Consider the following 21,257-nt stretch of genomic DNA (forward strand, 5'->3'; position numbering starts at 1 on the left):
TCACGGGCCGGGCGCACCCGGACTGGCGCCGCCCGAGGCCAGCGCCGGAGTAACGGGACTCGCGGCGGCGGGTCGCAGTCCCGGAGCCCGAGGAGCTGGCGAGGGCGCCGGCCTAAAACCGAGGGTGGGAGCCCGGCCGGGACGCGCGCACCATGCCCTACCTGCTCATCAGCACCCAGATCCGCATGGTGAGTACCCGGCGCCCGGCCGGCTGGAGTTGGCGCTGGCCGGGCCGAGGGGGCTGCGGCAGCACCGAGGCGCCTCCCTCCCGGGTGGGGGGAGTAGGGGGGGTGCCTGGACCCGGAAGCCGCCCGGGACACGCCCCCTCGGGCCGCTGGGAGGGAGCCTGGAGACCGGACTCTGCTCGGGTCCCAGCACTCGGGGAGCTCTGGCCAGCCCGGCGCCTCCAGGGCCGCGAAGGAGGCCGGGTGCGTGCGCCTCCGCGCCCGACCGAGCGCCGGGCACCTGCGGCTCCTGTCCTACCTGTCGCGGGAGGTCCGAGCCTCCGGGAGGGACCCAGGAAGCCCTGGCCTCACCGTGCAGCACCCACTGCTCCACACAGAACCGCTCTGCAGGGGGGAAAAAGTGAAATAACCTGAGGGAAAGAGGTTTGGAAAAGAAAAGGACGTGCTAAGGCACTAAAATACCTGTGCCAAGTGCCTGGCCCATCCACAGCCACTAGCTGCACCCATAGGCACTTCCAGGAAGAGCGATCCGAGGCCCTAGGAAAGGAAGAGAAGAAAGAATTTCCTGCTCGTGAAGAAGCCAGGGGAGACAGGCCTTAGGGTTAGAGGTGGGGAGAACACCGGCCAGCAGTCAGAAGTCACGCCCCTTTCTCTCTGCGCAATTTCCTGGTCTGAGAAGGTGCTGGTCGCCCCAGGAGTCCCCTTTTAGCTTCAGAATGATAAGACTGGGTCCCCCAGCTGGGCAGCAGGATGCTTCTCTGCCCCTTCCCACTCCCCGTGCTTGGGTGATCCCTCAGCGGGTACACAGCTTCCTTGGGATGAAAGAGATAGCAGGTGAGCTCGGCGCCTGACCGCAGGGGTCTTGGCAGTGACCTAGGGCGATGGTGTGAGGGCCAGTCACCTGTGCAGGTGTTAAAATGTGGACTCCTGGGCCCCTTCCCAGACCTCCTGAGACACTGTATCAGCCTGGGGCTGGGGAATTCAGTGCTCCTTCTCAGGCAATTCTTTATATATATATATTTATTTATTTATTTATTTATTTAAGATAGCAGCTTTATTGATATAAAATACATATAGGCATAGAATTCACCAATTTAAAATGTACAATTCAATGGCTTTTTATTTTTTTAGGATGTTCAGAGTTGTGCTACCATCACCATAATCAATTTTAGAACATTTCCATTGCCTTAAAAAGAAACCCTTTACCCATACCTCAGATCTTACCCGTCACTCCTCATTTCCTGAGCCCCCCAGCCTTAGGTAACTGCTAATCTACTTTCTGTCATATTTGGTCTTTTGTGCCTGGCTTCTTTCACTTGCATGTTTTCAGGGTTCATCCATATTGTAGCATGGGTCAGTACTCATTCCTTTTTATTGCTAAATAAGATTCCATTGTATGGGCATACCACATTTTATGTATCCATCCATCAGCTGACAAACATTTAGGCTGTTACTACTTTTTGGCTGTTACGAGTAATGCCGCTGTGAACCTTGGTGTACAAGTTTTTGTGTGGAGGTATGTCTTCATCTCTCTGTTCTCCAGGTGATTCTGCTACACACAAACACGGATGGTGGTGCCTGGCATGCAGGTGCCAGTAGTTGGGCAATGCCCAGCTCGGCAAGGAGGGGCTAGAGAGGCCCCACACTGCTTGGCCTGATTACTGACAGGCCCCACCGCTTCCCAGCTTGTGCTCAGCCCCCAAGCTTCCTCACACCCCCTCTAGCCCTTCACTGAAGCTGGCTCAGGGCCAGCAAGCAGGGGAGGACGGAGACGTGAGACCTGCCAGCTCTCCCTGGCAGCAGCCGAGCAGCCGCTGTGGCTTCCCTTGCAGGAGGTGGGCCCCACCATGGTGGGCGATGAGCACTCAGATCCGGAGCTGATGCAGCATCTAGGGGCCTCAAAAAGAAGTGTCCTAGGAAACAACTTGTAAGTAGCGGCATTGCTAAGTATCTTCTCCTCACCAGCCCCAGGCCTGTCTGTCCCTGTTCCCTTTACACAACCATCAAGCCCAGGGTCAGCCTTGGAGCCCCTTGTCCTGCATCCTGGGGCTTTGACCTCTGCAGGGGGGGTCCCCGTCTATGGCCTCACCATAGCTCCCTGAGCTTTTTTTTGCTCTGAAAGCTTTCCCACTGGCCCTCCCTTCACAAGAGGACCCCAGGACAAAGTTCCAGGAGAGAGCCTGATTCCCTGGGCATAGGACTCCCTAGAGGACTGTTCCTTGCCCTGCCTTGCTCCAAGCGGGAGCCCATCAAGGCAAAGACAGGCAGAGAGAGAAAGGTTTCTGTCTTGAAGAGCCAGCTGAGTAACAAAGTGAAGCCCTAGAAACAGGGAGCAGGCAGCCTGGGTCCTACTTTCGGCTCAGCTGCTACCTGGGGACTTGGCCACTTTCCTTGGCAGCCTCCCCACCAGTTCCACGTCTGAACAGTGAGCGCTGTTTCCTTTTCTGCCCCCTCACCGCTTCCTCTGTAGGCAGGGGGAACTCTGGCTCCACAGGTTCCAAACTCCTGAGAGGGGTTGGCAGAAGGAGTCCCAGTTCAAAGCCAGGAGAAAGGAGGCCAGCTGGCCCCAGCCCCTTGGGCCAGGTTGGAGGGCTGAAGCCACCAACCCCATCCTTTTGCCTCAAGGCACTTGTCTCAAGATGCCTGGCTTGGGGCCTGAGCCCTTTATCCGCTTGATGGCCCTTCAGAATCAACCCTGAAAGAAGAGAAACCAAGCTTTTCCCATGCCTGGAAGCGGCACCCAGAGCCAGGAGCTATTAGGGGCCAGCCCGTTGTTCCAGGACTGCAGGGCAGCCAGAGCAGGCAGAGGCCTGGGGGAGGAGCCAGGGAGAGCAGGCCACTCCTCCTGAATAGAGCAGTGGCCCAGGGCACGTGAGGTGTCGTGGGGTGTCTGGGTTCTACTATCTGTCAGACGGTGGGAAAGTGGTGACTTCCTTAGGTTGTTAGGAGGATGGGCTCATGCCTGCAAAGCCAGGGGAGGGTGTGGGGACTGTGCACTGAGCTTGGCTCCCAGCTGCAGTGAGTGTTCCTGACCAGGCCTCGTCTTCAGCAGATACCAGCTTTGTTGTTGTAGGGGGAGCTCGCACTGTGTACCCGCTCATGCTGCCCCCTCTTTGCAGTTGTGAGTACTACGTCAATGACCCTCCTCGCATAGTCCTGGACAAGCTGGAACGCAGGGGCTTCCGTGTGCTGAGCATGACGGGTGTGGGCCAGACGCTGGTGTGGTGCCTGCACAAGGAGTGACACCCTCACACCGAGGAGCAGACGGGGCACCCCTTCTTTCGAGTGGTTGCCACTGGCCCCAACCCCCGCCTCACTTCACTACCCTGCCCTTCTCTTCCCAAATCATCACTCTCCTGGGCCCGGAAGCACTGGGCAGTGAGTGGCCTTCTCTGAAACCTGCCTGAGCCGGAGGGAGGGCAGGGCCCGTTGCCCTGGTGTTCCTGCTGTCCCTCCAGCTTCACATCTGGAGAGGGCCCTGGAAGAGGCCATGTTCTGTGGGCAGGCCGAAGGGGCCAGTGAGAGCCAGGCCGCCCCTGGCTGGGAGCTGGGCAGAGCATGGGCCCAGGACTGGGTGGGTGGATCCTGCACAGCGGGTCCAAGCCAATAAAGGGCTGTGATGAGCGGCTGCTCCTCTGCTGGCGCACTGACTCTCACCACAGGGAGCGCCTCTCTGGGGTCTGCCCGCTCACTCGGGGAGGGAGAGGCAGGCCTGGGTGGGGCCCTCTGAGGCAGAGCGCAGACACCAGGGCCACACTTGGGCAGGCCAGCACCCTACAGCTATGTATGCAATAGAGGAAGACTTAAAAAAAAGAAAGTTTATTGGTGGTATTTAAGAAAAGGGCTGTGGTGGGGAGGCCTGGACGCTGGTGCCTACGTGGGCTGCGCCGCCTTGTCCTCCTGCTGCATCTGGGCAATCAGCTGTTGCCGCTCAGCTGCCTGGCGCATGCGCATCATGACGAGGCTCTCATAGTCCCTCTCAGACCGCACTGAGCCCTGGGGGACAGAGTGGGGACAGGGAGGGGTTAAGGGCAGCAGAGCACAGCTCCAGACCCGGAGGACAGGGCCGAGGCAGAGCTGCAGTCAAGAGTCAAGGAGGGAGGATGCCAGGAAGGGGAGGACCCCGGAACAGCCTGCGACCCCGACTCCCCCACATTCCCTCCGAGCAGGCAGGCCTGTGGCCGCAGGCCCACTGCTCAGCTGGCTCCCCTTCAGCCCACCCAACCAGTTATCCCCGCCACCTCTCCTTCCCAGGCCCTTCGCATCTACAGTCAGCTTGGCTTCATCCTTCCCGGGTGAATCACTTCCTAGGCCCTCGGCTCCCTTCACTTCCTCTCAGCCCTTTATTTGACACTCACTTCCTCCACCCTGTGGTTTCTGCTTCTCACAGGTTCCAGTGAAGGGAGGCTGTCAGAGGTGCAGGAATCCACTCCGCTCTGCCCCCTCCCAGCTGCCCACCTTCCCTGTGGCCTGGCTCCTGCTGAGGACGCAGGAGCAGGGAGCCCCACCCTAGACAGCCTCAATCAGCCCCACCCTAGGAGGAGAGAGACAAGCAAGAGGCCGGCTTGCCTCCTAAAAATACAAACCAGGGCTCCTGCAGGGCAGGGCTCGTGGCTTTTTCTTTTATGCTCTTGCCAGCACAGTGCAGGGGATTAAAGAGTGCTGTATTTTAATAATCAAAAGAATAATAAACAGTCACCTCAATGGGCCAAGGCTGTGCGGTGGAGAGGCAGCTCTACGGCAGAGCCCTGAGCCGCCAACCCCATGCCCTGATAAGGTCTGCAGTGGGAATTAAATCTCTTCCTCCCTCAGTGCAGCTGAAGCTGTGTGAAGTGTGAAGCCCACCTGAACTGGCAGAGAAGCCAGCCAGGCCCAGGGGGTTGCACAGAAGAGGACACTGCTGAGCCCTGTTCTGCGGTACACCAAGCTGGGGCACTGTCATGGAATAAGCCAGGGGGAAAGGCTGGTGGCCAGTGATCTGGGGAGTAAGAAGGGAGTGGCTGGAGTTAAGATGCCAGGCCCTGGCCAACTGGTTTGGACTAAGGGGTGTACAAAACCGGGAAGTGGTATGCAGCTCAGATGCCCCTGTCCCTGCCCACGGCCTCACCCCTCCTCCTTCCCAGACTGCAGCAGCAGCAGCTCTGAGGAGAGCTGCCCTCCCAGCCAGACCCACTTCCTAAGCTTGGCCCAGAGCACTGCTGAAATTCAGGGCAGCCCCATGTGGCCCAGCCCCCTCCAAGAGGAGGGACCCTGGGCAGCCGGAGGGGAAGGGCTGGAGCACAGCGGAGTAGGAGGCAGCAGGACCCAGGACCTCAACTGCTCTCCCCTGCTCTGAGGCCATCTGGGTCAATCAAGGAGGGATAAGGAAATGAGCGGCTAGACTGGGTGTCAGGCCAAAGGGAGGGCAATTCTCTCCACCCCCCCAAGGTAATGCTGCTCTGCCAAGAAAACGTGGAGTCACCCTGGCGTGCCTGAGCCCAGCCCTGGGCGGAGCCAACCCTTTACAGGCACGGGGCTGTTCCCCGTTAACACACCCTCTGCCTCTTTCTCCCTATACCTGCAGGTTCTGCTAATGAGGGCCTGTCACCAGGCCCCAGGGCTGAGTCACTCGCACCAGGGACAGGTCTCTCTTCCTTCCCCAACAATTGTTCCACATGCCTGCCTTTCAATTAACTCCCACCCTCCCTGGGCTCCTCCCTCCCAGACACACTGGGGGCTGGGGAGTCTGGCCTGCCCAGGGTGGTGGGCCTGTGGGGAAAAAGGAGGCCGCGTGGTGACACATAAAGCAGGCTGCCCCCACATGAGTCCCCAGAGGAATCTTAAGCTCCCCAGTGCCCTGGGGTGTTGGCCCGGGCTGCCCAATCCCTGCCTGCGGATGCTGCAATTACCTCAGCACGAAACCCAGCTTCCCACCTGACTGACTCAGCTGCAAACAATAACACAGCTCCACTGCCACACACAGGCACAAACAGCCAAGCCACTCATCAGAGTCCCCAGCCGCAGCAGACAGCACAGCCCTGTGCTGCTCTGGACATGGGTGCAGGGGCCAGGGAGGGAAGGTGAGCAGGGCCATGAGGAGCCCAGTGCCGGCCAAGGAGCACAGGCTGCCCCCGCCAGCTGAGAAGATCCATCTCTGACTCCACGGGAGCAGCCCTCACTCTGGCTCCAGTAAGTGCTGCTTCTTCCTCTTGGGGTTTTTTCTACTGTCCTATCAAGTGACCAGGCCACTCCTGTCCCTCTGGGAAACTCCCAGCTCTCTGCTCTCCTGGACAAAAGCACCCTCCTCCTGCAGCCTCATCTCACCATCCAAGATGCTGGCCAGAGGCCTATGCTGAGCAGAAACCTGGAGGCCCCTGCTCCGGGCCCAGTAGGGCCATCTCTCCAATTCCTGACAGTCACTTCTCCAGCAGGGAACCAAATGGCCCGCGGCTGCTCTTGACCAGGCTTCGGAGGTACCAGGCTTGTCTGCTGGCTCCCCGGGGTCCCATGGAGACCTGGCGGAAAGGCTCCTTCCGCAACGCCTCCTTCTTCAAGCGGCTGAGCCTGGGGCGGCCACGACGACTCCGGCGACAGGGCAGTGTGCTTAGCCAGGCCAGCACAGCTGGCGGGGACCATGAGGAGTACAGCAACCGAGAGGTCATCCGGGAGCTGCAAGGGAGGCCAGATGGCCGGCGCCTGCCACTGTGGGGAGATGAGCAGCCCCGGGCCACCCTGCTGGCCCCCCCGAAGCCCCCGCGTCTCTACCGAGAGAGCTCCAGCTGCCCCAACATCCTGGAGCCGACACCTGCCTACACTGCTGCCTACTCGGCTACCCTGCCCTCAGCGCTCTCCCTGGCGGGCACCCTCCACCACTGCTCCGAGGAGGACCTTCTGGACACTCCCCCCTTCCAGGGGACACGGGCTCCAGACCTTAATGATCCCTTCTTCTCCTTCAAAGTGGACCTGGGGATTTCTCTTCTTGAAGAAGTTCTACAGATGCTGAGGGAACAGTTTCCCAATGAGCCCAGCTTCTGAATGCGGCGAGGGTGGGCAGAGAAGGGCTGACTGGAAGACCCAGAGCCTGGGGACCCAGGGAAGGAGGGTACAGTCGTGGATTAAGGAAAAGGTAGGGAGACGAATCCAGGGCCCTGCCTGCCCTCTGGGACCTGAAGAATCCTCCAGGTCACCCCAGAGTGCAGGGCAGAGGGTCAGAGGCAAGCTGGAAACGCTGTGAGGGTGGCGCTTGCTGGCAGGGACCCTGAAGGCAGCTGGCTAAGCTGGGGAGGGAGGCCACGCCTAAACTGCGGGGACCAGGCAGAGGTCAGCAGAGGGGGAGGGTGGCACAAGTGCCAGTCAAGGGGTGGAAGACACAGAGACCTGGCAGATCAGACAGGTGCCCTGCGCCAGCCCCCTCTGAAGCCACTGTCAACAGAGAGAGGTTACAGGACAGGTCTAGGCAAAAGTGGTCCACCCCAGGCAGAAGAGGAAGGGGGAGACTTGAGGGGAGGAGGGTGAGACAGGCTTGACCTTGTCTGATACGGTAGCCACTGGCTCCATGTAGCTGTTGTAGTTGGAATTAATATAAGTAAAATTAAAAATTTAGTTCCTCAGTTGCACTAGCTGCATTTCAACTGCTCAACAGCCACACATGACTAACGGCTACCACGGCTACCACACTGGACAGTGCAGGTGAACATTAACATCACTGGAGAAGGTTCTATCGGACAGCGCTGGCCTAGACCATGGCCTGGAGCCACCAGTGGCATGGTGGGAAGGGGAAGCACATGGGCCTGCGAGGGGAGGGAGGGGCTGGCAGAGTCGGAAGAGCAGAGCACGGAGACATACAGAGCCTAACTCATGAAAAAGGCCAAAAGAATCTCAGCAGAAACGGGCGCGTGAGAGACTTGAGCTGCCAACACAGCCGCCCGGAGCTCTCCCCAGTGCCCGAGGAAGGTGGCTCGAGGGCATGCCAGCCAAAGGCACAGACACACCTTGCAAAGGGGTGCTATGGGGAATCCCCAGAATCATCACTGATGGGAGCCCTTGGGAAATGCACCAAAAATAGTGGTAGATTTCCCCCCTTCCCACCCCCATGAGAAGTGGCTTAGGGGATGGACCCAAACTCGTGGCTGTTACCGTGAAGAGGCGTAGCTGGTCTGCCTCTTCCACAGAAGAGCTGTGGCCCACAGCTGGTCCACCAGGACTGGAGAGCTCTGCCTGCCCGGACCGTCTGAGGACGGGGGCCTGCCACCCAGGGCCGAGCCCCCTGGGTCAAGGCCATAGGCCGCGCTACTGCCCCACTCTGTGGCCTGACCAGAAGACTTGAAACCAGAGCCCAAGTTGGCTGGGCCATGTGGTTCTGACATGCCAGGCCTTTCCAAGCGTGGCAGAGGGGGAGAGGGGAGCTTCAATGCACACGCTTCCACAACCCAGACCTTGTGGCCCCCTCTTCCCTCCTCTTGTGTGGATGTGCCGAGCTGAAAGCCTCCCCTCTGGATGCAGGAGATAATAAATAAAGTTCTTTCTAACACAGCCTATGGAGTGTCATCTGGGGCTGTGAAATGCTGGGACTCACAGTGGGGGAATGAGGTCTCTAAAGAAGGGTCCTGAGTTGGGTTCAGACCAGTTCATTTTCCTTCTCTGTCCAGGGTCTGGGACACACTCGCAGAAAACTTCCCGTCCTCACGGCCAGGTGAGGGGCACGTAGGGGAGCAGGGGTGGCATGACCGAGGCGATGAAAGCAAAGGCCTTGCTGACACACGGAGGGGCATTCCCCCACAGAGGGGTCTGTGAACACATCAGCCTGAGGCTCCCACACACCCCCAGGCCATTTCACAGAAGGGAGAGTCCTTGGCCTGAAAGCTCTCTGTCCCACCAAAGTAGGGGCAGGTGTGACCAGGGCCCTGTGTGTGTGTGTTTGGGGGGTGCTGAGCTGTGAGGACTAAGAGCTAGTGCTGGGCACGCGTCAGCTGAAGTCTCTGATTCACTATGAGTCAGGCACCCAGGTAGCGCCCCAGTGTCAGCCGGGTAGCCCGTGTTATTTCTAAGGAAATGATCCCTCTTGCCAGCGGGGGCCTGTCTAGGACAGACACATCTGGAAAACAAGTTGGGAAGGGAAGCAGCTGCCCGTGTCACCTGCCTCTTCCCCGCAGCACTAGGTCGTCTAAATGCCAAATCCTTCACACCACAACCGAGCACCCCGTGGCCCAGGAAAACCCCTTTGAGTGATGGTGAGAGCCCCAACTGGAGCCTGGGACAGGAGGGAAGGTAAGGTCTAAGAATTCTGCGTGGTGTGGGGCCCCCTGGCTCTCAGAGCCAAAAACATGTCAGCACGGAACCGCAGTCCCCCTGCTTGGTGGGTGGACCTGCCCATCTCACTCTACTCCCCGTGACCTGCATTTGCAAGGAAAGGGCCCTGAGAAGAGCCCAAACAGGAAAAGGGCCCCCAAACTCTGAGCAGGCCAAGTTGGGTGAGGCCTGGCTCCTTACCTGTGACAGTCCTGGGTGGCTGAAGCCCACTGCACCCTGGGGCTGTCCCTCCAACCAGGAAATCTTCAGAGGGTTATTGACCAGGCCCACTTCATTCTGGACAGCCAGCTCCTGCCAACACAGCATCCAGCCCTGGTCCCATCACTCCAGTCAGCTATGAGGTGGCTCTCTCTTCCCCCACTGAAAGAACCAGAGCCAGCACTCTCGTCCTCCAAGAGGGCCAAGCAACCTCCGCAAACCTCCCACGGTGCTGTGCTGAAGCTCTGACCCTCCTCATGGGCGATTGAGGCGTACGAGCCTTCTGACTGAGGAGTGGGAGAAGGGGAGAAGGCAGTGCGGGACCCCCAAACTGGAGGCGTGCCGGCTTCCACAGGAGGGTGGAGGGTGTGGACCAGGCAGCAGATAACAAAGTCAGTCTGTGCTCTCCTTCATCCCTGGAGCATTCTCCCATCCGTCCCTTCACTTGCTGTGCCACTACTCCCGGGAGTTGGGGGGCTCCTGGGGAACTTTGGCTCTGAGCTGGACCAGAGATCCCTGGGGAGTGTGGATACCTAAGCTCAGAGGGCCCACAGAATTAGGTCCCTCCCCTGGAATGGCAGGGCGCCAGTGGCCCCCCAAAGCCTCACGCAGCACTCACCGCAGCCTTGACGGTCGCAAACTCCACCACGGCGGTGCCTGCCTTCTTACTGGACAGCACCAGGTTGAGCACCTCTCCATACTGTGGGGACAAGGGGCCCTGTAAGCATGGCTCAGCCTTCAGGATGGCCCACCTCATGCCAGAGACAAGCCTGGGCTGCCCTGAGGCCCACCAGGGCATTACTTCTTGTTGCTAGGCTCCCAGAGCGGGGAGAGCAGAGATGGGAAAGGAAGGACTTTTCCAGGAATGCAGAAGGATGGCACAGGGGAGCTGGGCCAAGGACTGGGCACTTAGAAAGGCAGAGCTGCACAGCTGCGTCAGCAACTGAAGGCAGTGGAGAGAATGGGGCTTTTGTGCCAGATGCCCACATACTCTGTCCCCACACTCGGCCAAGCCCTCTGCTTCTAGGGATGACAAGGGCTAGACCCGGCAGTGAGGGTGAGACCAGGCCGGAGGCCACACATGGCAACAAGAGTGACTGGAGGGCGGTGGCCTGGGGAGAAGTCTCCAGGCTGTCCTATGGTCTATGTGACAGAAAAAACAAAAGGCAGGTAGAGACGGAAGGGAAGTTTAGGAAGGAGCTCCTGGGGTTTGGGCTGAGATGTGGCATGAGGTGACAGGAAAGGGGCAAGTCAGCAGGGCAGACCTTCTGAAAAAGCTGCAGGAGGACGTCTCTGGAGTAGCCACCATCCGACTCGACCTCCTTCTTGCACCTCCATTTCAGCTGAGAAGACAGCAGTGGGCGTCACCATTAACCACTGACCTTCGCCTGAACAGCACAGACCCCTACACTGAGCTTTAGTCCACACAGACACCCTGCCAGTCTTCAAGGCCCTTCTAATCTAGGGAGCACCCCCCCCAAAATGTGTTCCCCTTGAAAATGACAGGCAGGCACCCTGCTCACCCACTGCCGTGTTTCCAGCCCTATAAGATACTCTCCTTCGGGGGCTTCTGGAGAGTGCTGCGCTGAAACCGTGAGGGCTAAGAGCAGCCTTTCACGGCACATCCTCATCCCGAGGCGGCAGAATGGGAGGATGTGGGTAGTGCTGTTGGCTCCTAGATCCAGCGTCCCTGCCAGAACCCCGAGCCACTGGAAGCATCTGCTCTTGCGGATAGAGGTAGTGTAAAGTGGCCCATGGGCCCACAGGGCTCACCTTTAGCTTGGGGGTCGCTTTGCCTTCAGGATTTTCTGGCTTTCCTAGAAAATTTGGGGAAATTAGCAAGGTAGAATATGAGGAAGCCAGAGATTCTCCCAAAGGAGATACTGCCCAGAGCCAGAAGGACCTAGAAAAAGTCATTCCTGACTAAGGGCAGTGTCTGCCCTGCCCTGCTGAAGAGCCTGGTGGGGAAGGTAGAGGCAATAACGCCCGCATCCCGACGAGCCGCTAGCCCAGGGGCGTCTGCCCAGCTGCCTGCTGAAGGCCACGGTCAGCACTCTGCCAACAAAGGGCTGGGGGCAAGAGGCAGAGGCACAGACCACACAGTTCCCCTGAAACAAAGTGTCCCAGGGCCTTTCCCCCTAGTAATATGCTCCAAAATAGAACCAGCTCTGCCTGGGACTGAGACCAGAGGGGCCAGGACATCTTAGGCAGAGTGAAAAGCAAATAGGCCCCAGAGAACTGGTAGGAAGAAGGGACAGGCGGCACGTGTCCGAGAGGGGTGCCTCTGGGTTCCGGCAGGTGGAAGCCTCCACAGCGACTCCACTGGGCAGCCAGCATGGCCACTCTGGGCATCTGGAGCCCCCTCAGAGGTGGAGGCGGCGGGGCCTGGCCTCTCACCTCTCAACCTCTGCTCCCGTTCCTGGCGGATCTGCTCCTGGATCAACCGCTGCTGCTCCTGCAGCTGCCGGGAACCCTCTTCTCGCAGGCGTTCAATCTGCAGAGCAGGGGTTGGGAGGGTGACAATTCTGTGCAGATCCAATTCCAGGTTGGCTCACCTTGTAAAGGTCCCTGGGAGGTTCCACCTGCAAGGTAGGGCTCAGCAACCTGCGGGTGGGACAGATTACCCAGATCCTACAGAAGAAGGTGGAAAGGTGCCCTCCCCTGCCACGACCGCCACTGGGTCCCCCTCCTCCTCCTGCAGATGGCCTCGGGCCAGTGTGCCTGGACGCTCACCTCTTGCTCAAGCGTCCTGGTGCTCCGGCTCTCCTCCTCCTCCTCACTGCCATGGGCCTGGGCCTGCCGCTCCCGGGCCTCCAGGTCTAGGCACAAAGGTCGAATGACCCAATGTCTGGTCTAAGCGGTTTCTGTGTGGCCTCAGCCCGCCAGCTCCGGATGCTTCCCCAGAGTCTCACACGGGATGAAACCATACAGTAACTCTGCCACCTGCCTCCACACCCCTGTGCTCCCAAGTTCATTTCTACTGAGAAAAGTCATAGCACAGAAGAAGCATAGGCTGCAGCTGAGCGGCCGGGGTCTGGAAGAGTTAAATCAGCTCACGCTGATCAAGCCGTTCAAGAGTTAAATCAGCTCTCTGATCAGTGAACAGGGCGTGGGTGGGTGCTTATGTCGTGGGTGGGTGCTTATGTCAGCGGCCCAGGGCCATGTCAGGGATGCCAGTAGGTGGAGCTGCTGGACTCCGCTCCTGGAGTTTGGCACCACAGCCTGACCTGTGACCCTGCTTTGGCTTTGATGCTTTTCCCACCACTGAGCTCAAGTTCCCACTGTCTTCTTTCCCTCCCCCTCAACTTGCACTGATCAAGCCTCACTGCGGACCGGCTACGGCCACTCCTAGAGGGACGGCCGACTCTGTGCGAGGGAGTCACCCCAGGTCCTGGAGCCCTTCCCGCCTTCCAAGAGAAACTTGCTTGTGGCTCTGTGCCAGGCCAGTTGCTGTGGCAAACCCTTCTCTCAGGCCTGGGCCTCACTGCTTTCTTTTCTCTGCACTTTACTTGCCTACAATGTCCAAGGTTGTTTGTTTGTTTTTGATAGACAGATGGATGTACTGGGATGGCATATGCACATGTTAAATATACAGATATCAAATAGGTGAGAAGAAGGGGAGAAAAATCAAGAAAAGAATGCCTGGAACAATCTTACTAGGGTGATGGAAATATTCTAAAATTGATTTACAGTCGTAGGTGCACCATTTGGTAAATTTACTAAAAATTCTTGAATTGTACACTTGAAATGGGTGGATATTATGATATACAAAATATAGCTCAATAAAGCTATTTTTATAAAAAAAGAATGCCTAGACTTCTCTGGATCTTTCCGAGGGGACTTCTCAGAGTGAAAGCTCTGTGCAGAAATGAGGCTGGGAGGAGTCACCAGGACGGCACAGTGACTGAGAACACTGGTCCTGCTCACACTGCGTGGCTTTACGTCCCAGCGCCAGCAAGTTCTTATCCTTTTGGTGCCTTAGCTTCTTTGTCTATAAAAAATGGGTTTAGTAATACCCACTCCTTGGATGGTTGTGATAATTAAAGGAGACAGTAAAACATCTGTCACAATGCTTAGCTAATAGTAAATCTAGTCACTGTTATTATTTCTAAGGGTGTCCTTTGGGATCCACCCCTAAGAACAGGGTTCTGCCTAGAGCTGAGCAAAAAAAGCTGAGTAGCTGGAACTGAAGTTCCAGGAAGACAGGTGAGGGAGCTGCGTGGGAATGGCCCCGGGAAGCCGCAGGCCACCCAGCACCACGACGTCACCTACCAAGTTTCACTTTCTTCCTTCTCTCATCAAGTTTCTGGGTCCTCTCTGCTGCCTGCTTCTTGGCTTTCCTGACCTTGTCATACGCAGCCTGGTGGGAGAAAGGAACGCCAAGGAGCACTCAGCCAGAGAAGCACAGAGCCCAGGCATCTTCCTGGTCCCGCCACCCAGCCCCAGAGCCGTCGGGAAGCAGCCTGGTGACTGGGTCTCCGGGCTGGGACGGCAAGGACTGTGCCACATGGCAGGGTATAGAAGATGGAGGGGGAAGTGCCATAGTGGTCTCTACCCTGGGGGACGATTCAGATAGAGGAGGATGTGCTCACCCTGGCCGCAGCATCAGTCAACACCTCCAAGGCCTGAGAAAGCTGGTGGAAGAGTTCAGCTAAACATAAGGATCAAAAAAGAGAGAAAAGAAAAATAGTTAGACTTGGTGATGGTGTGCTCCCTCAACAAAGCACCTCAAAGAAGCCAAAGGCTGGCAGAAAAGCTGACATCAGCAGATGAAGGACGAGCAAAGAAAGGTGTGCACATCAGCAAATGACCAGAGGCCCCTAAGGTGCAAAGAGCAGCTGTGGGGCCCAGCACCAGGCTGCGCGCATCGGCGCTGCACAGCACTCACACGGGAGCAGAGATGGGGAAACACCACACCCAGGCAAGCGGGTCTCCTTCTTCCCATGCCTAAGACTCTCACCTGCCCTGGGATTATCCGGATTTTTGTCTGGGTGGCAGGAGAGGGCCTTCTGCCTATATGCCTTCTTCACCTGGAAGAGTCAGAAGATGTGGTTAATCACTCTCTCATCCACAGGCAGACAGGAAAGCCTTGCTGAAGCGATAAGGGAAATCGAGGGAGTGTTCCCCATCACTAGAAGACAGGCTGCTGGCTCCCACAGTGCAACAGTCACTTCACAACCACCGAGGACATTTGCAGTTGAGGAGGTAAAGGCCACGGAGGGAGGTGGCTGCTGTCCCACAGCAGGGGCGCTGGGCCCACTTCCTGCCCACAGCCCAATCCTACCACCTAGGATGTCCAAGGGCTCCTGGCAGGGGCAGGTTTCTCTACGGCCACATGGGAACAGACACCCTCACACGTTCTTCTTGGGCATGTAAAGCGGGGCAACCTTTCTAGAGGAAAATTTAGCCATCAAATTTTAAAATTTTCCCTTTGACTCACTTGTAAGAATTTGGACTTGTAGAAGTATGCCAAAATAAACACACAAGGATGTCCACTGTAACACTGTTTATATCAGCCCCCAACTGGAACCATCCAAAATCTCCATCAACAGGGAGATCCAGTGAAAAAATTATGATAGACAGAAGTCTATATGTGATGACTAGAAAGATCTTCAAATCCTTATCACAAGAAATAAAAAAATAAAATTCTGTAACTGTGTACGGTGACGGAAGTCAACTAGACTTCTTGTAGCGATCATTTCACAATCTATACAAATATGGAATCATCATATTGTACACCTGAAATTAATACAATGCTATAGGTCAATTATACCTCAATGAAAAAAAAAATCTTCAAGGTATAGTGTGTGAAAAAAACAAGGCTTAGAACAGTATATACAATATGATCATTTTGGGGTTTAAAATAAACAAATAAATAAAAGAAACATAAATAGTTAGAGATAGTCAAACCAGTGCAGAGCCTTTGTTTTCTTTTTTCTCAAAGTAATCGTAAGAAATTTAACAGAGGTGGGGCCGGCCCCGTGGCCGAGTGGTTAAGTTTGCCAGCTCCGTCTCGGCGGCCCAGGGTTTTGCCGGTTCGGATCCTGGGCGCAGACATGGCACTGCACACCAGGCCATGCTGAGGTGGCGTCCCACATGCTACAACTAGAAGGACCTACAACTAAAAAGAAATATACAACTAGCTACCAGGGGGCTTTGGGGAGAAAAAGGAAAAACAAAATCTTAAAAAAGAAAAAAAGTATTACTTCTTAGATCAGAAAAATAAACCAACATAGGTACCAATATTCTCTTTCACATATTACCCACCCAGCTGTTTTAAGGGAAAGCAGAGCTCAAAATCCCAGGATCTGCCCTCTGCTTCCTGAGGCCTTGCCTTCACTTCCGCCTGCACACCTCACCTGCTGCTCAAACCTCCTGGCAGGAGGAGCCTCTGTACCCAGAACTTCCACGAGCAGCCAAGCAGACTGGCTATCCGGGCTTCTCAGAGGGAACCAATAAATACTTCTATCCACAGTGTGTGAAACAAGGACCTTCAGAGGCAAGCAGCCAGCAGCACCAGGGTAGGGCCTGTGGGTGGGTGCCTGGTTCCACTACCACCTCCATGGCCAAGGAGGGCCAGCAGCTCCTAGCCCAGGACCTCTGGGGTGTGCTGCCACCTGCTGGGCCATGGCCAGCACCACACCTCCATCAGCCCATCAGCTCCAGAGCCAGAGGGAGTACCACTCACAGGACCGGCCTTGAGCAGCCAGGGTGCAGAAGTGCTTCCTGGCCCTCCCACCTTCCAATCGCCCAGCTGTGCTCACCTGGCCCACCGGCTTGCCTCCCCACCCCAACCTGGCTTTCACCACTGAAAAAGAACAACAACAAAATCTAGCTCCGTTTTCACTATTAGAAAAATACTAAGAGAAGTGGAGGTGATAGTTTTACAAATAAGCTTACATTAGAAACATCACCTTTACTCTTCAGGCCCCTCTGCATTTCCCTTTTCTCCCTTTCTCTTCCTTTTGCCACCCCCATGGTGACCCCGACCTCATTTCTATTTTATTTTAAGTCTAGCCTTTACTACATATTCTTTATATTTTAAGGTCTTTTGTTTTTTTCAATAAGTGAAACAATCCAAAAATATATAAAGAGAAAGTTCAAAAGCTAATGTTCTTTCCCCATTTCCCCCACCCTCTCATCCAGGTTCCAACGTTAACTGGATGGTGGGCGTCCTCCTAAACCTTCCTCCTTGATCAGTGTGACACTCAGGAGTCTTCCGGGGTTTGTTTCAGCCTCTCTACCCCCACCTCTCTCTCCGGCCCCGTGTCCGCCTCTCTGAGGCGGGTGAGAAGCAGACAGAGGCGGGGTGCCTCTTGCCTCACCCCACAGCGCCCCCTGGGAATGACCTTCCTCGGGACCAGGAGCAGCAGCGCGCCCTACTGGTGTCAGGGATTCCGTGGACTAGGGTTTCTCTGGTCTCGCGGGGCTCTCTAAAGTGTTATATGTTCTTTTTCGTAAATCAAAGAGGGACAATAAAAGAGAGAGGGGGGGCAAGAGAGATAAAAGGAGCATGCGGTAGCCTGGGTGGTAGTACATTCTTTGTTTTCTTTTTTTTTCTTTTGAGAGGATGCTTTATGGATTTTATTCTAAAGGAATGATATTAAATATTGTTTTGTGGTTTATAATTCACTTTAGATGTTCTATATCAAAAAATTGCTTTTTTACTTAAATAAGGAAACAAAATTGTTCAAAGTGAAAAAAATTAATTATGTAATAATGGGAAATTAATCTGTACATATTAACTTGCTTCCTTATCAATTCTCCTTCCAGAATGTGTTCCTTTGACAAACGTCCATAACCGTCTCAGCAGATTTTATTTGAAGCAGCAGTGCAACTACGCAGACCTAGGTAACCTCACTCCGTCTGGGTGGACCCCAGCTTACCCCCACTCCTCTAGCCTCCCACACTCCCCACATCTACAACCAAACACCACTGCCCCAATCAGCTTGATGAATCCTGGACCCCCATTCCCTCAAGGCCTGCTATGGGCCTCAAGTCCAAACCACCCTTTAAAGGTGTAAAGGGCTGAGCATTCTGTGTTTGAAGATCCAATAGGGAAACGTTATCAGTTTCATGCACTGGCTGGATACTAGTAGGGAGAGAGGTGAGGCTAGGAAGTCAAGGTGAGGATGCTATTCATTCCCAGGGAGGTACATCTAAGGGTAGAAGGAGGCCTCTCTGAGAACCCTCCAGTACAGCCCTGAATCTACTCCACCTGCTGGATCCACGGAGGGAACATGTAGGACATACAAGGGCTGAGCTGGAGCTGGGGATATAGAGGAAACTCAGGCATTTCCTTGACACTGAAGAGGAAGGATGCTCTTAGCAAGGAAGATGGCCATGAAAACAATGAATTACATTACAGTCACGGTGTGTGAGATGCCATAACGTGGTCCATAAGAATGAAAACACAGAGCCAGCCCTGATGGCCCAGTGGTTAAAGTTCAGCGCTCACCACTTTGGCAGCCCAGGTTCGCTTCCTGGTCACGGAACCAAACCACCTGTCTGTCAGTTGCCATGCTGTGGCGGCAGCTCACATTGAAGAACTAGAACAACTTACAATTATATACAACCATGTATATGATATGGGGCTTTGGGGAGGAAAAAAAAAATAATGAAAACACAGAGAAGATGGTGACTAATATTAGCCCTGAAGGCTTCCCAGAGGAGGCAGTATCTGAGCTGGGTCTGAAAGATGAGCAGTACTTCTTCTGAGAGGAGAAATGTAAAAGCTTTGCTTTAATGGGGAAAAGGTGCTGAGAACAAAAAAGGACATGAAAAAAGAGAGACATGGTTGCAATAAAACATAGAAGTAAAAATATTTTTGTCAAAGGATATTTTGGTTAATTAAAAAACTTCAACCAAAGAAAAGTAATGGAAGAAAACTAGAAAAAGAATAAATTCATACAAACAGGTTTTCACTCACAGACTTGGGATGAAGAAATGCCAGGGAATGAGAGCACACATACAGGCAAAGAAACGCTAACCGGGCCGAGAAGAGAAGGAAACAAAGAAGAAAGAATGATGAACTTAACTCAGGCAAGGGTACTGAAAACATAAGAAAATTCATGTGACTCATAATGTACATGTGCTTCATGAAAGACAGAGCAGAACGATCAGAAGGGAAAGCCCCAGGTGCACACGAGCAGGGCCAGACGTGCACAGCCTTCTGAGCTCACGAGAGGAGGCTTTTGGGGTCTCCAAGCCCAAAGAACTTGAACCTCGATGTTCTCTGTCAGCTAGGAAAGCGTATCATAAAGCACAAAGGCAAGATTAATATTAGGAACATATAAGGTTGGCTCATACAGTAATAAATGTAAAAACTCAATATATGGTAAAAAGTATTATTAAAATTTATTACACCGAGTGAAAAAAAGTTCTATTATCATCTCAAATCATATACCAAAATAATTCCAGACAGATCAAAAACCAAATATAAAAAACAAAATTAAAAGAACCTAAAAGAAAGAAAGCATTGGGACCATTAGTCTGCCTTTAGGATGGGAAAGAAATTCCTAAGCATTAAAGCCAGGGAAGAAATCACACACACGTGTGCACACATGCAGGCACACATACACAAAATGAATGGATCTACAATGAAAAATTTTAAATTTCTCTAACTCAAAAATAATAGGGCCAGCCTGTGGCATAGCAGTTAAGTTTGTGTGCTCTGCTTTGTCAGCTGCAGGTTCACAGGTTCGGATACCGGGTGTGGACCCACATACCGCTCATCAAGCCATGCTGTGGTGGTATCCTACATACAAAAATAGAGGAAGACTGGCACAGATGTTAGCTCAGCAACAATCTTCCTCAAGAAAAAAGAGGAAGATTGGCAACAGATCTTAGCTTAGGGGCAATCTTCCTCATCAAAAAAAAATTGGACAAAATTAAAAGACAGGGAAAATGAAAACTGAGGGAGTTATCTGCATGAAATATAAGACAACACAATCCTCACTATAAAAAGAACTCATGCCAAAAAAAAACAAACTACAAGGAAATACAGAAAGAACATGAAGAGACAATTTATAGAATACAAATGATTAATAACAAGAAAATGTTCAACCTCACACACACAAATTAAGTCCCTTTTCACCTATTGATGGACAACAAGGAAGAACAGGATGGTGTTTAATGTTGGTGGCTTTGTGGTGAATATGACACAATGATTCTGGAAAGCAATCTGGCAGTTCATATCAGGAGGCTTTGAAAAGTGCAGACCCTTTGATCCAGCAAGGCCTCTTGCAAGAGTCTGTTCTAAAGCCAGCCCTGATGGCCCAGCAGTTAAAGTTCGGTATGTTCCACTTTGGCGGCCCGGGTTTGGTTCCTGGGCGTGGAACCACACCACTCTCGTCTGTCAGTAGCCATGGTGTGGCGGTGGGTCACATAGAAGAACCAGAAGAATTTACAACTATACACAACTATGTACTGGGGCTTTGAGGGGGAAAAAGAAGAAAAAAGGAGGAAGATTGGCAACGGATGTCAGCTTAGGGCCAATCCTCCTCTACAAAAAAAGGTCTATTCTAAAGAAATATTTAAAACTTCATACAATATTTATAAATACTGCTGTTTATTTATAGCATTATTTATAATAAGGTCAGTAGCATTTACATTCCAAAAAATAGTAACTAGCACTTATATAGCCAGGTTTTGGGGTTTTTTTGAGGAAGATTAGCCCTGGGCTAACATCTGCTGCCAATGCTCCTCTTTTTTTTTCCTTTTTTTTATTTGCTGAGGAACACTGCCCCTGCAGTAACATCCATGCCCATCTTCCTCTACTTTACATGTGGGATGCCTACCACAGCATGGCTTGCCAAGTGGTGCCATGTTCGTACCTGGGATCTGAACTGGCGAACCCTGGGCTGCCAAAGTGGAACGTGCGCCTCTGGGCCGGCCCCTACCAGCTCTTATATAATGCTCACTGTGTGCTACGCTCTGTTTGAAGTGCTTTATATCCAATAACTTATTTAACCCTTAAAACATCCCTATGAGGTAAAAACTATTATCCTCATTTTATAAATGAGGAAACTATGACATAATGAGGGGTTAATTATGATACTGAAACTATATTCAAATAAAAAAACATGCAGGGGCCAGCCTGGTGGCGCAGTGGTTAAGTACACACGTTCCACTTTGGTGGCCCGGGGTTCACTGATTCAGATCCCAGGTGCGGACATGGTACTACTTGGCAAGCCATGCTGTGGTAGACGTCCCACGTATAAAGTGGAGGAAGATGGGCACGGATGTTAGCTCAGGGCCAGTCTTCCTCAGCAAAAAGAGGAGGATTGGCAGCAGATGTTAGCTCAGGGCTAATCTTCCTCAAAAAAAAAAAAAAAAAAATTCCAAAGGCATTTTTCACAGAAATAGAGAAAACAATCCTAAAATTTGCATGGAACCACAAAAAACTCTGAATAAGTAGAGTGATTCTGAGAAAGAGGAACAAAGCTGGAGGCATCACACTTCCTGATTTCAAACTATATTACAAAGCTATCATAATCAAAACAGAATGGTATTAGCACAACAAAAGATACACAGATCAATGGAATAGAATAGAGGGGCAAGGAATAAACCCATGCATATATTGTC

At 53.6% G+C, this 21,257-nt stretch overlaps 2 protein-coding genes across 5 annotated transcripts in view; one reads left to right on the plus strand and one right to left on the minus strand.

The window, feature by feature from the left end:
• LOC124234939 (GTP cyclohydrolase 1 feedback regulatory protein) lies at nucleotides 1-8,696 on the plus strand. Of its 3 annotated transcripts, XM_046652593.1 has the most exons (4): nucleotides 143-188; nucleotides 2,018-2,112; nucleotides 5,749-6,353; nucleotides 6,478-8,696. In XM_046652593.1, the coding sequence occupies exon 4, from the start codon at nucleotides 6,672-6,674 to the stop codon at nucleotides 7,197-7,199; it is 528 nt and encodes a 175-aa protein (XP_046508549.1). In that variant the 5' UTR covers nucleotides 143-188; nucleotides 2,018-2,112; nucleotides 5,749-6,353; nucleotides 6,478-6,671; the 3' UTR covers nucleotides 7,200-8,696. The 3 variants fall into 3 exon arrangements, with proteins under 3 accessions (XP_046508550.1, XP_046508549.1, XP_046508547.1); XM_046652594.1 differs by lacking the exons at nucleotides 5,749-6,353; nucleotides 6,478-8,696 and adding an exon at nucleotides 3,305-3,943 and having other exon boundaries at nucleotides 1-188; XM_046652591.1 differs by having other exon boundaries at nucleotides 5,749-8,696.
• Nucleotides 212-21,257, minus strand: part of DNAJC17 (DnaJ heat shock protein family (Hsp40) member C17) — a 39,984-nt gene continuing 18,938 nt past the window's right edge. The window contains exons 2-12 of one of the 2 annotated variants that reach the window (XM_046652589.1): nucleotides 14,632-14,701; nucleotides 14,264-14,322; nucleotides 13,944-14,031; nucleotides 12,405-12,490; nucleotides 12,069-12,165; nucleotides 11,445-11,488; nucleotides 10,937-11,014; nucleotides 10,291-10,371; nucleotides 9,654-9,764; nucleotides 648-722; nucleotides 212-569 (exon numbers count right to left, since the gene is read on the minus strand). In XM_046652589.1, the coding sequence (XP_046508545.1) occupies nucleotides 480-569; nucleotides 648-722; nucleotides 9,654-9,764; nucleotides 10,291-10,371; nucleotides 10,937-11,014; nucleotides 11,445-11,488; nucleotides 12,069-12,165; nucleotides 12,405-12,490; nucleotides 13,944-14,031; nucleotides 14,264-14,322; nucleotides 14,632-14,701 (879 nt within the window). In that variant the 3' untranslated portion in view covers nucleotides 212-479. Of the gene's footprint in view, nucleotides 570-647; nucleotides 723-3,988; nucleotides 4,182-9,653; nucleotides 9,765-10,290; nucleotides 10,372-10,936; nucleotides 11,015-11,444; nucleotides 11,489-12,068; nucleotides 12,166-12,404; nucleotides 12,491-13,943; nucleotides 14,032-14,263; nucleotides 14,323-14,631; nucleotides 14,702-21,257 lie in introns of those variants that run through there. The other variant, XM_046652590.1, reaches the window with a different exon arrangement.

This window comes from Equus quagga, chromosome 2 (genome assembly GCF_021613505.1).
Source record: "Equus quagga isolate Etosha38 chromosome 2, UCLA_HA_Equagga_1.0, whole genome shotgun sequence".
Taxonomy (NCBI): Eukaryota; Metazoa; Chordata; class Mammalia; order Perissodactyla; family Equidae; genus Equus; species Equus quagga.